The sequence below is a fragment of the Puntigrus tetrazona genome, chromosome 16, assembly GCF_018831695.1.
Source record: "Puntigrus tetrazona isolate hp1 chromosome 16, ASM1883169v1, whole genome shotgun sequence".
NCBI lineage: Eukaryota > Metazoa > Chordata > Actinopteri > Cypriniformes > Cyprinidae > Puntigrus > Puntigrus tetrazona.
The window spans coordinates 19433167-19449347 of NC_056714.1; the positions used below are offsets into that span (position 1 = coordinate 19433167).

At 35.7% G+C, this 16181-nt stretch overlaps 1 protein-coding gene across 9 annotated transcripts in view; it reads left to right on the forward strand.

The window, feature by feature from the left end:
* arhgap33 (Rho GTPase activating protein 33) overlaps positions 1-16181 on the forward strand; it is a 47616-nt gene that overhangs the window by 5684 nt on the left and 25751 nt on the right. For 4 of the 9 annotated variants that reach the window (XM_043262015.1, XM_043262018.1, XM_043262017.1 and 1 more), the window contains exon 2: positions 11740-11808. The exons of 2 other annotated variants lie outside the window; for them this stretch is intronic. In XM_043262015.1, the coding sequence (XP_043117950.1) occupies positions 11740-11808 (69 nt within the window). Of the gene's footprint in view, positions 1-11739; positions 11809-15762; positions 15915-16181 lie in introns of all 9 variants that reach the window. 3 more of the 9 variants (XM_043262012.1, XM_043262013.1, XM_043262014.1) reach the window with 1 other exon arrangement.

Sequence of the window (16181 nt, forward strand, 5' to 3'; positions counted from 1 at the left end):
TACATGTTAGTTGTTTTAATAAATTAGCATACTTTAAAAACATTTGAAAATATAAAGTGTATGTATATTTGCTACAGTTAACTGTTAATTGTTAGCTAACAACAATAAAAAGACATTAATGACATTAAAACAGTGATCATGCGGCATTTGTTGTCACTTACTAGGTCTCCGATGAAGGTCATCTCTTGGTGCTGACGCACCATCTGATCTGGATATAAACTGTGAAACAGAACAAGAAAGAAACGGACTAATATTAGCATAGATGCCATCTTTTTACGATGGTAGCAGTGTGTTATGTGTATGCCATGTTAAAGAGATGGGTCTTTAATGTAGATTTAAACTGTCAGAATCTGCTTCTAGAGTATGGGTGCTAGATAGGAAAAGGATATACGGTAAAAATAGGATACATGATACATGTATTGTTACACTACTAATCATGATTCTTTGTCTTGTTGTTCTAAGCAGAACAGCCAAACTACTTCCCTATTTAAGAAAACAAAGCCTTACAAGATAACAAAGTATAAAATCAAGAACATTTAGGCTGGAGTGAGCTTAATAAGTTAAATGAAAAAATATAAAAATGAAACACAATTTACCCTTCACTGTATAATTTATACATTCATTAAAGCAGCTGTGTTAAAGGCCAAACGTGAACATGTTGTCATCATTTACTCACTTTTAAGTCGTTTTAAACCAGAATGGGTTTCTTTCTTCTGTTGCACACGATTTTTAAGACTATGCCCAACAATTTGGTTACCCGCATTTTACAAAATTTCATCATTTGTGTTCAGCACAAGAAAGAAATTAATACAGGTTTGAGACAACATGAGAGTAAATAATGACAGAATTTTGCATTTTTGCATGAACTTTTTCTGTAATGACAAGCAGCAACGTGTTAAGCGCTATTTAGTCTGCATTTAATATACAGGCGTGCATCAGTTTTTTTTTTTTTCTGAACTGTTTACTTTCACTTTAGACATAACCAACTGTGTTTATAGGTAAGCCTTGTGTGTATTTGACCATATTAGCGCAAACACGAAAGATAACTTAATCCGGTAACCAGGCTGTGTTTGACTTTTTAGTGTATGCGAACTTCAGGAGTACAAGCTAAAAAAAAATGCACGTCGGAACTTGTAGATACAATATAACAAAGATCAGAAATTTTTATATTGCACACCCCTAGCATTGTGTGAGCAAAATTCCTTAAAACACTAAAAATGTTTCTGTCTAGTTGCTTTTACTGTGAGGGGAAAAAAGAGCAGTGTGAACATTCTGCTAAGCATCTCTTTTTGCGTCTCAGCAAAGTTGGTTTTTGTGTAACAGAATTGACGTTCTTCGAGCGGTTCCTTTAGGATTCTGGGTGTTTTAAATGGAGAACTAATATTTCATTCACATCAATTATTGAGCCCCGTAGCAGCCCCACAGTTATCCTGAATCATCAGAATGAGCGACATATTCGTTTCTGCTTCAGTTCTCGTCTAAACGTGAAGACATGACAGTGATGTTGTAGATTGGTAGCTTTGTATTTCTCTTGTGTTTTAAATTGTTCTCGCCTCAGGTCAGTGTCTGGGCTTCAAGCTCAAAGAATCTTTAAGATTTTAACAAAGGAACAAAGTGAACTCCAAGTTTAAATTGGTGCTTGTGTGTTCTGCAGGGCTTTTGTGAGTCTTTAACAGATTCGCACGAAACATTCTGCTAAAACCTGCTCTTTTAAGAGCTAACGCTATGTTCCATGACTATAAATGACAAAGATAACGACTTGAGAGAAAACTTGCATAAAATTGCCTGAAATTTTGCAAACACATTATGCATTTTTCACAGAAACATCGACATTTTGAAACAGAAACCATGCAGGATCAGAGGTTTTCAGTAGATTGTGGAAAGGTCTATTTTCAGGTTTTTCACAGGGACAAAACACATCAGTAATATATAAATACATAATATGCACTGAATTACCCAGAAGGATTTTTGCGTCTGGTAAAATAGTCACCTTAAAAATATATAAATGAATTAATCAAAATATAACAAATACATGCTTCAAAATACATATAAAATTTCCACAATTTCAAAAAAAGCCTACGAGCAACGGATCAATACCAGATCAATATCAGTGAAACACAATTGTCAATCAAAATAACCAATGTATCGCTAATCCATGATATAATATGCAGGCAAAGGCAATGTAAGCAAACAGGCAATTTATAGTAGCAGTATCATTCAGTTCATTCTCAGCCAAACAACCTCATGTCTATAGCATAAAATCTCATCTAGTAAATAAGACAATACAGAAAGTCGGTACAGTTTAGTTTATAAAATCAATGTTAACAAAAGCGGCTCTCAGTTAACCACCTCTTTAAGTGAAACCCGTGGCATAAGTAAAATAACTATCATGATGGGGAACTGTGGAGCACAACTAATAACGATTGGTCAGTAATTGTGGCCACTTGGCCAATGCGAATGATCTAAAAACGGCCAAAAAAACACAGGTTTGGTTAAAGATGATTTGCAGAACTTGATGGCTAAGCAAAAAGCAAAAAAACAAAACATTTTCATTGCATTTAAATAAGACGTGCTTATAGCTAGGTAATCTAGAAAAGTTTTTCAGGTTCTTAAGCTACGGTATTCTCGTTGGCAGTTTTTGTTCCATGACCGACAAACAATGCAGTTCTCATCGCAGAGCAAAGAGAAAACTGACAACACACCGACAGTAAAGACAAATCAGGTTACTTCTGATAAATAGCATCTTATGGCTCTTTAATGCGTCTTGACAGATCGCTGTTTTGTCTCAGTTCAAACCTGCGAACCGATTGTCTTTTCATATTTACATAAAACACAAAATGAAAATGATTGAACATCAGAAAGTATTCTATTTCACACCATATTAACTTGGAAGTCCACCGAAGTTAACCTACTACGTAGTGTCGTGGTGTGAATTGCCGTAAAGACCTCTCGTATTTTAATGAGTAAGAAGATGACATAAAGAACTCGAGTAACTGCACTGAGAACCAATGAGCACACGTCTGCATAAACGCATCAAGATCGGGGCGAAGTTCATGGGATTTTGTCCACAGAATGATAAGAGCACATGTTTTAACGGATTATTTTATTATTCAACACGAAGTCTTTAACTTCAGTGCTGCAGTTCATGCATACAGTGCTGGACATGACAGGTTTTGCAAGTATTCAAGTACTTTAAAGAAATTCCTTTAGTTTATTATCATTACTATGACAGCCCTACACACGTTTTCATATTTACTTATATTGAAAAAAAAATATATATATATATATATATATATATATATATATATATATATATATATATATATATATATATATATATATATATATATATATATATATATATATATATATATATATATACATAGATGTCAGGTAAGATGGCATGTGCATTTTTTGACCATTAACAAATTAAATGATACAATGTAGGTTATTGGTCAAAAAAGAACTATTAGATATTCTGTGGCACTTCATGACCCGTTCCTGAGCAGACGCAGCTGTGCCAATGACCTCTTTCCCAGGCTTCGATACGAGCTCTGAAGGCCCTTGGCACTGATGCCCCTGGGGCAAATCACACAGAGTCACAATTCAACCACGAGAGTCGTTTTGCCCTGTCAGCCCACATTTCTCATAGACTGCGCGCCTCATTCTTGCACATCTTTAGATTTTTTCATTGAATCTCACAGATTATTTTTAGGGATAAGACCTCATTCACCCTGTCAGTAAGAATGATGTTGTAAGAGAGAATTTTGTAGCTGGTGGTTATCGGGCCTGTGCTTGCTGTTTTAAAATATTGAATATTAGGAAGTGTAAATAAGCCCAGAAATAACATTATTTACTTAACGTTATTTACTTTTCTTTTACAGAAATCATTCTAATATACTGATTTACTGCTCAATAAATATATCTTCTATATCTTCTATTATTAATGTTGAAACAGTAGTGTTGTTCATTTATTTTTTTAAAATGTTTTTTTAATACTAAAAGGCAACAGTTTTATTCAGAAGGTTCCTTAAAGCATGTTTTTTCCAAAAAAAGAAACATTGATATTCTTTAGCAAATGTGACCCTGGACCACAAATCCTGCCTTAAATTGCTGGGTTATATTTGTAGCAATAGATTAAGTATTAAGTAAAGATATTTTGTAAGTTTCCTACTGTAAATATATTAAAACGTTTATTTTTTTAATTAATTAGAAATAGGCATTGATATAAACTTAATTTGGACAACTCTGAAGGTGATTTTTATTTTCAGTATTTTGATTTATTCAGCTTTTAGATGATGTGTAAATCTCACTTATGACTGGTTTTGTTGTCCAGGGACATAAATATCAAACTAAAAGGTCTTTTAATTGTAATTTTGTTATAATGTGCATTATACTTGGAATGTATACCTGGCAACTTAAGGACGGAGAGTCATATATATATGTGTGTGTGTGTGTGTGTGTGTGTGTGTGTGTGTGTGTGTGTGTGTGTGTGTGTGTGTGTGTGTGTGTGTGTGTGTGTGTGTGTTTGTGTGTGTCTATGGTCGTAATATCACAAACAAGTTTCAGCCGCAGCATACGTGTTAAGGTTTTTACACAGCAAAAATAAACATGACAACAGCCACTAGAGATATGATAACCACATAATTATGATAGGATTTGAATGTGAATTTCTTAAGATTTGGATATTTTCATAATAATGAATGTTACATCTGAAATGAATTTTTACAGCGATACAAAAAGGCTATAAATAGCATATTTTAACAACAGTAAATGAGAAAATTCCACATGATCGCAAAACAAGGTTAGTACAAACACTCAGTGGTGGTTTAAAGTGAATTTTGAGTGAAAGTGTACTATTAAAATAAGAAATTGTGTTATGTAGCATGATGCTAATGTTAGCTCTAGAACAGGTGCAGTTCTTCATCATAATCTATTCTGTCTTAATACTTCACGCAAGGTTGCTAGAAAATATTTAGTTGTATTGTTGTATTTATTATTAATAGTTGTTTATGGGGATTGAAGCGATATGGCTTGGTAAATGTTTTATTGCCAGTATAAAGGCTGATAGTAGTAGTTAAATTTGTGATTGATTGTGATTAATCATGACTGTGATTTAACATGATTACTTTTTTTTTTTTTTTTTTTTTTTTTTTTCGAGTAGAAAACTAGCAAATTCCATTTTAAAACAAATAATGTTAAAATTAAAAAATGTAAATGTTGGCAGGACTAGTACAAGACTGAGCTACTAGTCTGAAACCGGTCCAGTCAAGAAAATGCTTATTGTTTAAGCTGTGTGTATCTTCTCTTTCTCAGCTCATGCAAACTCTTCTCTGTGTCGGTATGTTGTATTTCCTCTGGTTAGCTTCTGTTGCGGCTCAGCCTTTCGTCACACTGCTCAGAGCTAAATTTGAAGTCCGTGAGGTCGATGTGTTTAATACATAGGAAATGGCGAGTGTTTTCAATCTCCAAGTTTCCCATTACGTCATAGCTGTGCATTGGCTTCTGCGTTAAGCATAGAGCGGTTTTGCATTCCTTGCTCCACTTCATTTATCTGTGTTTTATTCTGAATGAATGAAGTAAAAGCTCTAAAGCGGTCGCAGGTCCTGTAGAAGCAGCTGCTTTGAACTCGTGCCCAGAAGAACTTTTTGCCAACACAATTGGCCTTTGCCCACCCCCACCACTACTACATACGTGCCATACATCAGTTTGTAGCTCTCTGTGGATGCTAACATGCTAACTTGTGAGTGTTGTGATGTTTAACAACCTCGCATTCATTTCACACAATAATTCACCCCAAAATAAAAGTCGTCAATTTTTTTACAACCCTCTTTTTTTTTTGTTTTTGTTTTTTCGAAATGCAAAAGGAGAAACAAGATTGAATAAAAGAGACTATGTGCTTCTTGTTTCCATAAAATGAAAGTGGATGTTGATATACTGCCTATAGATCTTTATAAAAATAATAATAGTAATAAATAAAATTGTGTGCGTGTACAATATTATTTTAAATACATACAGTATATGTGTGTGTGTGTGTATGTATATATAAGAAAGACAATTAATGTTTTAATGTTAATAGTCTCTGTTTTTTCAGTAAATAATAAATTCCTAATGCCTCATTTACAGTAATTAATTGATTAAGAATAATACTGAACATTTTTTTAAACTAAAATGCTTTATTTTAGGACTATTTACATTTAAATTATTCATTTTAATTCTAATCATTTAAAAACTTGAAGACAAAGTGCCCCTATTATGGGTTATGAAAGGTTCATATTTTGGTTTTCAGAGTCCAAAACAACAGGTTGACAAGCATGCAAGGTCATAAAACGCTTTCATTTTCTTACAATCTGCAATCCTTTACCCTATTTGTTTAGTGACTCCCAAACAATTAATTCAAGCAGTGTTTGTGAGCTTTTAACGCTCCAAATGCAGAACGTAACGCCTCTTTCTTTTAAGAGACAATAACTTTATACTTGATGCACTTTCAGATTTAAAACTTTGCAGGATGTTTTGATTCACTTTGCATGAAAGGTCATTTTTGAAAAATCCACAACAGCAGTTCTTTAATCTGTGGATTTTCATGCTGTTACGATCTGCTTTGTCAGAGTTTCACTACCACTTTTTCACTCAAACATGCTCTTAGAAACAGACAAACGCTTTGTCTAACTGAGGAGACTTCTTCTCTCCCAGGCTCTCTCCATCATTTCCTAATTTTTTTTGCCGTCTTTTCTTCCTCTGACTCTCACGTGGCCCCAGCTGGGATGCAGGGAGAGTGTTTAGTATGCCGGCAGCACTTCTGAGCCTTCCTGATTCTCCATAGAAAGCAGGACAGAACGTGGGAAGGGGGGTTACAGCGCCACAGTGGACTGTGGGAGCAGAGTTTCTAAGATCCGCTCCAGGAATGTCCATGATTCATTTGACCTTGCTTATACCCAATCCCCAGTTGTCCCTTGTCATCCCGGGCACATGAGTTGTGCCCCGTGCTAGAATCTGAGGGGAGTGTAGATGGAGCTTTCGGAGCAGTTGCTTCCCCGAGTGAGCGTTCAGAGACAAGACGTGGATAGCAGGAGATCTATGAATGAGGTCCTTTAGAGTGCTGGGGGTTGGGTGGGATCTTTAAGAAGAGGCCGAGGAAGGAGTAGGGGGGTCCAGGGGCCCTTAGAAGCCATGGGTGAATGGGAAGGCCAAGGCTGCTTTGTTCTGAGGTCGAAGGGCCGTGGGGGAAGAGTCGAACACTACAGAAATTTACAGGACCCTATGAAGTGAGGAATGGAGAGGAAACTCCTTACATCATGGCAGAAATTAAAGACAAGAAGGGAACCTTATGAAGTGTTCCTCAACTGGTGGGCCACGACCCAAAAAATTTAACTGGCGGGGATAACTATAATTTAGAAACTAATCCCGTCTAGGTTTATAATTGTGCCTATTTTTGTATCTGTACAGTTCATGGGAATATTAAATGTTTCAATGTTAGATTTTAAGGATTTAATCTGTTATTGAGCCACTGCTTGCTTTCTAATGTAAATTGATTTCTGGGTTGCTGAAGAAAAACCAGTTGAGAGACATCGATCGAAAGTAAGCTTTGCTAATGACAAATGGTTTCTATTATTAGAATTTTATATATTTTTAGGCCAGTGACACTCAGATGTAACATTCTTCAGTGTGTTGAACGGTTGTAAACTAGCGAGGAAAAGGAACTTCATTCAATTGATTATTGTAAGGATTGTAAAACTGAGGTGAGTGATATGTAAACAACATAACATTAGCAAAAATCTGTATTTAACTAAAAATATAGGCCTATTCAATTACAAAAATGCAACGCAAAATGCTTTGCAGGAATGTCTGAAAGGCACTGAACACTAAAATCATTCAGGCCTCTTGATGTTCTCATCAAATTGGGCAAAAAACAAAAACAAATCTAATACATCTGTTGCTAAGAGAGGGAAATAGATGTGACCCTAAATTAATATCTGCTCATGTTGCACTTTTTTTTCTCTTAAAGCGTTTTTACGGTGTTCTGCTTTATAACCAATCACACACGTTTTTGTAGGACTGCAATGGCCAATCAGAGACGATTTTGGTGAATGCACACTAATTGACTTTTCCGAATTCTTTCATACCTAAAAAGACAGGTTTATGATGTTCTTTTTAGCCTTTCCCTGGAGTTGGTTAGGCTTATGCTTATACCTTCAATTTCCAAATTTACCTGGCTCATCTTTCCACTAAAAGTACAGTAAAAATACAGTATTGTTCCTATTGCATCGTCACAATCCCATGATGTTCTTTAAAATACAGTGTAAATATGAGTCTTTCGGTATCATGTGATCTGATACTATCACTTTACTATACTAGCTCACAGTACTTCTTTGCTAAATGTAGAGTTTCCATCAGACCATTACATCTTACTGGAATATGCTCGCTTGGGCTTTTTCTGAAATGGCATCCACAAACTGCATATAATCTGCCTTTTAATGGTCTTGGAAAAAAAGCTGCTTAGTCTTGGAGATTTGGAGGTGGGGTTTTGGGGTGGTGACTCTCCAAGACAATTGACAATAGCCTGTATAGCCTCTTCTGCTTGAGTGACTTAATGGCTGCTGTCCTATTGTATTGTTTCGAGGTCAGATCCAGGACACCTGCTGCGAGCAACTGCAACTGAAAAACAATGATCGTAATGGCCGGTTTCAGTTTGATGACATCCGAGGGTTGTGTTTTCTAGTCATTAGTTCCGTTAGCAATGTCAACCTCTCCAAACCCATGCCTTTTACCAGCAGTTTGTCTTTAATTGGAGCTTGTAGGGAGAGACTTGATGTGGATCGCAGGTAGGAGTGAAAAAATGTAGCAACCTGACGATTATCTGATGAAAATGGATTACATTTTTAAAATTAATAAGCAATTAGGCTAACTATTTTCTCAGATATTTTGAGTAGGGCTCATTTGTGACCTTTAGATTATATTATTGTCCCATAATTTCAACCAATTTTGATTTTAAATGTTAAGTAAAATATGCTTAATTAGTATAGCTATATATACCTACATATATTTTTAATAAAATGTTTTGATGTGACTTCTGTGACCAATAGTGTATAATGTGCATTTGAATCTTTAGGATGAAACAATTAAGTAGAATCATTATGAACCGATTCATTTAAAAAGACAGAATTTGTGACAATGATTCAGTCCTCTTTTTCTCTAGGAAAAAACATAATGATTAAATAAAGTGCATTATAATCTCGACCAGATTTGTGATGATATTTAATTTTATACTATACTGAGGTCTGTAACATACAATGATGTAAAAATGCAATAATATTGTTAATTATTATTATTAATTGTATAAATAATATTTTTTTCTATTTTAATATGTTTGTAAATGTTTACAAATTTTCTAAAGCTTTATAATGAAAAATTCTATATTACTCTATCACTCTATTGTTGATTCGATCCTCAGAAAACTTGAAAATGTTGAACATTTATTTGGAATAAATAGCTTTTGTAAAAAAAAGCTTTGTCTTTACTTTTAGTTTGATAAATTAAATGAGTCCTTGCTAAATCAAAAAAAAATAAAATTAATGACCTCAAACTTTGTCTTGTGTGTGTGTGTGTGTGTGTGTGTGTGTATAGAGAGAGAGTATCGAATGAAACTTTAAAACGATCAAAATGAATCATTAAAATAATTCAATTGAATCATTATCAAAGCAAATATTTATACCCCTGCTCTCAATGTCAGATGGCACAGTAGGGTTTTGTGTACTCGTGTGTGTGTGTGTGTGTGTGTGTGTGTGTGTGTGTGTGTGTGTGTGTGTGTGTGTGTATACAGCGGAACTGCTCATGATCTGACAGCACAGAGCGACGGCAGGAGGAAGTAACCATAATAGAGTGTGTGTTTGTGTGTGTGTGTGTGTGCGTGTGACCCATTTTATCCAGCGTACCTACAGGCAGACTTCACAGCGTGTGCTTCGCTGGACACAGCTTGGGCTGTGCGTTTTCAGTGTGGTTATTACCACGAACACCTCAACACCGTGCGACACTTACACAAACACAGCCCACTGTTCATTTGAATATTTCTCTCTTCACATCCGTCCTTGTTTCTTTATTTAACAACCGTTTGGTTTCACCCTTCACACACAGACACACACGCTGAGCCTTTCTTCATGGCCAAAGCCAGCGCTGTTACTATAGAGACGCTGCCCACATGATGGTACGGACTTTGACAGCACGACTACTCTATAATAAGACTCTCTCGCACTTCTCCGTATCAGCACAATTCGGGTGCGTTCAAACGACAGTGTTACTATGGTGACCCACAACCACCGCTTAGTTAAAATGTACTTGTACTATACGTGTGCTACATTTGTATTTGAATAGCATGAGTTAATGCCTTGTTGTAATGTTTTTGGATGGTACTGTACAACACTTTAGAAAAAAAGAGTTGCTAATTTAGTTTATCTAGGAGGATAATTGTTTTATTATTTTTAGGCTTTTTATAAGAGTATGGATGGAGGCTATTATCAGCCAAGCCAAACAATAGACCGATGTGTTCTCAAACTTAAAACTGTTGAGATTGTCAAAAAATAAAATACAAATATTTTTAAGATTGTCAGATGCTAACCATTTTTGCTTTATTGATGTCAGCTACTGATTAATGTGATTAATGCTTCCTATTTTTAATTAGTTTTTTGTGAATTTCGAATAATGCATAAAATAAGTGCCTGTTTAACTAATCTTTCTTGTTTTTCCCCCCCAAAAAAATTATCTTTATTTTTGTCTGGTTGAAGGTTAAGACCTGAATGTGCTCCAAACAACTGCATAAACGCACAAGTAATGGTACATGTTGCACTTTACTTTACTGCAAGAAGCACTATGGCACAAATTAGGATAAACGAACGCCATCTGTGGTTAGTTTTCTCTTTCAATAGAGCTAATGTCGTAGAGTAGCTCTGGTTTAAAGATATTCAAGCTGAGAAAGTTAGTTAAATCATATACAGACAGAGGTTTGTTGTAACTCAATAAAGCATGTGTATTATGTAGAACGGATCAGCGTGCTTGCAGAGCCTCGGCCAAGCGTTCATGTTTTGTGTACTTAAGTAGGCTTGCGGCCTTAAAGTCTTTGTTAACTGGCTGAACTTGGCGCAACTCTCATACAGGCCGAAAAATGCTTCTTAGAAAAACACAGTCCATTCCTACATCACTCGTTGCCATGGTTGCAGAATACTCCCCATACCAGAGAATTCCTGCCCGGAGGTCTCATGGATTCTTTGCGTTTGTTTACTGCAGTCTGCAGTTCAGCTCTACATGAGACCGACCTCGTAAAGCACAAGGCATTTCACATCATTACAGGAGTTCATTTACACGTTAACTAAAGACATACTGTTAAAATCTTTTGTGCGCTGCTTTTATTTCTCTTTCTGGACAGGCGAAACATATAAACGTCGGGATAATTAAATTATCGTAGCACTAAAATCCAGTTTTAAACCACAAAAGGAAAAACCTCGGCTTGAGGTGAAAAAAAACATATTGAAAAACAAAACAAGTGTCCACTAGTTGCACATCTGAGCTGATGCAATACGTCTTCCCATATAAGCCATCTTCACTGCTCTTGCTGTTATCATGTTGGCTCATTCATGCATTTTCACAATCCACAGTGTCTGGGTTATGGCAGCGTCTTGTGTGTTTGAGATTACAGTGCAGACTCATGGCTGACATTAAATGGCCTTTATTCTCCTTTTCTGTGTCAAGTGTCAGGACCCCAGTGGGTTCGGAAATGCGCCATGTTTGTGAGAACGCTGAGCCTGGCAGACATGTCCGGTAAGTGCCGCTCCGTAGCCAAACACACTTCACGCACAGGATGGGATCAACTCTGACTCCATTTATACAGTTATGAACTGAGCGAGAAGAGCAGTAAACTGATAAAACGCTGCATTAAGATGATTCAGATGCATTTGGCGAATTGCAGGGTTTGAACCCATCCTCTTAACTGTGCATGTCGCTTGCGCCTTATTGGGTTTCATTCACTCATATTTGTGAATTTTTACCGTTATTCTGTCTTCATAAAGTTACTAGCATAATAGACTCCCATATCCATATAAGGGCTTTCATACAACCTCTCCTACATTTGGCAAAAATGCCACAAACGAACCTTAAAAAATAAATAAGTGACCCTACAATATTTTAATTTGATAACACTTTTTACAGTTACACCTATTATTGGTGTATTGGCCATTTATTAGTGCTAATTAAGCACATATTAATGCTTTATACTACATGAACATATTCTACATCCCTAATCCTAACTATTAACCTAATACTAACTATTAATAAGCAACAATTTAAGAGTTTATTGAAAATTCATAGTTAATAGTTAACCTATTCTAAATGGTTACCGTTTATTTTCAAAGCTACAACTGTAATGTAATGAGTTGTGTTTTGAATTACAGATAAATGTAAGTCATAAATGTAACTTCTTATAATTAAAAGTTCCATTAAACTGGATAAACTATGGTTATATGTGGTTATATGTTATATAATGGTTATATATTTGTGAATGAGACTCTTGTCTTTTGTTTGTGTGCTGTGCATGTTACTTCTCTGTGTCAGTTTTTCGCCTTTCCTTCTGTATCTTATTCTAAATGTCTGACTGAGTTGGTAAAGCCCTTTTTTGCGAGTTGTTTGTGCGTATCTTCTGGAAAGCCGGTGAAAAAACAGGTAAACCGTGCAAAGCGTCACCTGGACATTGGATGACCAGAATAGGTTTTGAGTTCTGATATAGAAAATTTCAGGGACAGATTGAATGCTCAGAAGTTATGGCCTAAACCATTTATTTTAAAGTAAAGAATAGGGATGTTAGTATCTATTAGGATATTAGATTCTTAAGGTCTCAGTGAAATCAAAACTGACCCAGTTTACTTTCTTAATGCATGTTGTGTCTCATTGATCAGTGTTTTGCTCTTGTCATCCTTGTTATTTTGTAACTATTCTTCTTCAACCTATTGATCCCATTCAGACCATTTTAGGTTGACGCTGAAAATTTTATTATATTATTTTTTTTTTATCTCAAGTCATTGAGCCAACAGTTTAAGCAAAGGATGCTCAATTTGCGAAGGAAATCTAGTTTTTTTTTGATGAATAATTGTGATAAAAAAAAATTGTTTCATTAATATAGTTCTAAAACAAAACCAGCAATAATAATTGCTGCTATTATTATTATTACTACTACTACTACTAAATAAAAACAGAATAAGAAAAATAAATGAGACATAATATAGTAACTTTTGTATTGTAAAAATTTTAATAATATTAATAGTGTAATATTTATACCTTTGTTAATATCTTAATTTTTTTTAATGTTAAACTTTTATATTAAATTCAGTTTCAATATCAATTTTTGGATATATTTCGATTAATGGTGCATCCCTTATTTCTATTTCTTTATTGAACTATCAGGACACACCTAAATAAGAGCCTGAACATCCCTAACATATGACTAACACATACTAATAAATGGCTAAAAACGAGTGGAGAGAACGGCACGAATGCTCTGTCACACGAGCAGCCCTCTTCCTGCGAACAGCTGAGGAGTTACTGAGGCCTGGCGTTAACCCAGTGTTCAGATCGCCACATCAAATATTCAACAGGTGCCTCTGAACGTGAGCTTTTTGTGTGTCTGAGATGGTCAGAACGGCGAGATAGATGTGAAGAGAGAGCTTGTTCATGCTTATGGGAATTTCCAAAGAGCACCCACCTATCTGTGGAGGGTCCGGCTGCAGGAGAGAGAATTCGGACGCGACTGAATCGGTGAAGCGATGACATAGAGAGGTGATGACAGCTAAAGTGTGGCTAGTACTCGACCTTGTTGACCTCCGCAGTTGTGCCTCACGGAATCAACAACAGAAGAAATGTTCAAAAGGAAGAGAATGCTTAAGGTATGAAGCAAACTAAGAGCAAGGAAGATTCAGTATTTGAATGTGGAAATATTTTCCTAGTTGGATTAGGGTTTAATTGGTTAGTTGCGTAATGCGTTATAAATTTGTGTGTTTTTTTTAAGTTTTAAAGCTTTGAATCAGCCGGCAAGAGCAGCTTACTTCGTGTTGTGTTCAACCGCATCTGTCAGAGTAACATAAACCAGTCATGGAGAACGCGTATGAAGTTACCACAAAAGAAACGGCGTGGTTTGGCCAGCTTTACTGACTGGTTATTTTTTTTGTAGAGTAGTGTAAGTTATGCCTGCTTCATCGTACGTGAGAGAAAAGATGCTTAGGTGAACGTGGTTGATTAGCTTGTTTCCATCCCAGGTTTATCTCAGGTGAACCCGTATGCCAGGTGTGTTGTTTGCTGTAAATCTTACAGCGGGTCCACCAGGTGCCTGTTTGCATAACATCGCTGCGGCCTCGGTTGAAACCAGCTGCGTTTACTGTCGCTACATGCAGTAATACCCGCAGCGGTGTATGAGGAACACTTGAAGGTTGAAATGTAGTCTTTATTGTGTGTTGAATAAAAGCTTGTTGCCTCTTTGGAGATCCAGGCGTGTTTTGTTCAGCGCTGTTTCACAGCTGGACGGGCAAGTCTAGTGGTTTCAGCGTACAATGTGCAATGAAACTTGGACCGGTTTATCGAGCGGAATTAGTTTTAGGATAAAATTTGTCTTTGCCAAGGAAGCAATATTTTGTCATTTTACTTTGTTTCGGGGTTTTTAATCATATTATACTGTAATATGCTGTATAGACTATTGTACAAAAGTATTGTAACAGCAAAATAATTAGCAGTTTTCTATTTTTACATTAACATGTAATTTATTTCTGTGATGCAAAGCTGAATTTGATGAATTATTATCAATGAAAACAGTTGTGCTGCTTAATATATTTGTGGAAACTATAATACTCGTTTCATAATTCTTTGAATAGACAGTTCTAAAGAGCAGATTTTCTTAAAATACAAATTCTTTGTAACGTTATAAATGTCTTCAGTGTCCCTTTTGATCAGTTTAACATGCTGAAGGAACATTTTAAATCAAATCTTACTGACTCCAACTGTAAAATATACTTCTATGTTTCTTCGAATGTCAGACCAGACCTTTCAAGACAACTTAAAATGGCATTCGCAGCATATTTAGCTTCTGTGATGTGGTACATTTCTGACTGAAACACAATATTCAGAAGGGAATACTTAAGCAAGCATGAGTGTTACTGTTGCTTTTCCTCATGGTTAGGGATTTGACAAACCCTGAGCCATATCTAGAGACCAAAATATCTTAGAGACTTGGGCCAATAAGCAACCATCCAGAACACCCTAGCAACCACATAGCAACGTCTTCTCATAGCAGCATGCATTATTCGTATTTTCCTTCTGTATATGTGTTCTTAATGATGTTGGTTATTATCATATTTCTGTCAGCAGAAAGTCATTTCAGTTGGAGATATGCATTTATATTATTATGAAAGATTGCCAAATCATATTCAGTAAGACCGGGAACGTGTATTAAGAATGTAAATGGGGTCTGTTTTTATTTATATTAAGTTAATAGAACGAAAATAGTTTTGACAGTGAAGGTTGTCCTTTTTTAAGCAAGATATATGATAGTGTCTAAAAACTCTGCTTTCGCTGCAGGAATGTTGACTACCTCCATAACCCTTGTGTCAGTGAGGGACAGAGAGGGAACGCTGCCTAATAATGACTGACACACAATCAGTGTGACTCCAGTTAATATCTTCAGACAGGTCTATGCAGCGCTGTCTAAGTGAGCAATATATTTCCACTGATTTATAGGCGAGACATTGGCAGGCAGCTCTTCTCACTGTCACTATTTTGGCCAACATCTCTCCTCCGAGATCTCAGCTGATCTTCAAGCCGTGTGTTGTGAGGGCCGAGATATCATCAGATTGAGGAATGTGTGCTCAATCCAAAGCCGAATGGAGAAGGTGGGGTTCTGGGAGCAGGTTGGGTCAGAGGAGTGTTTTATTTTTAAACGTTTAAGAGGCAGGGTTATAATAATTTTGAAAACGTTTATTTTTTTTAATATTACTTTCGATTTCCATTTTATGTAGTTTCAGTTATTCCTTAATAGTATTATATTTGTAAACTGGTTAATTGTTTTTAGTATTTATAATTTAGTACATGTTTCTAGATTTAGTTTCCTGTTTTATTTTTTTAATATATTTATTTATATATTTAAGTAAATGAAAAAA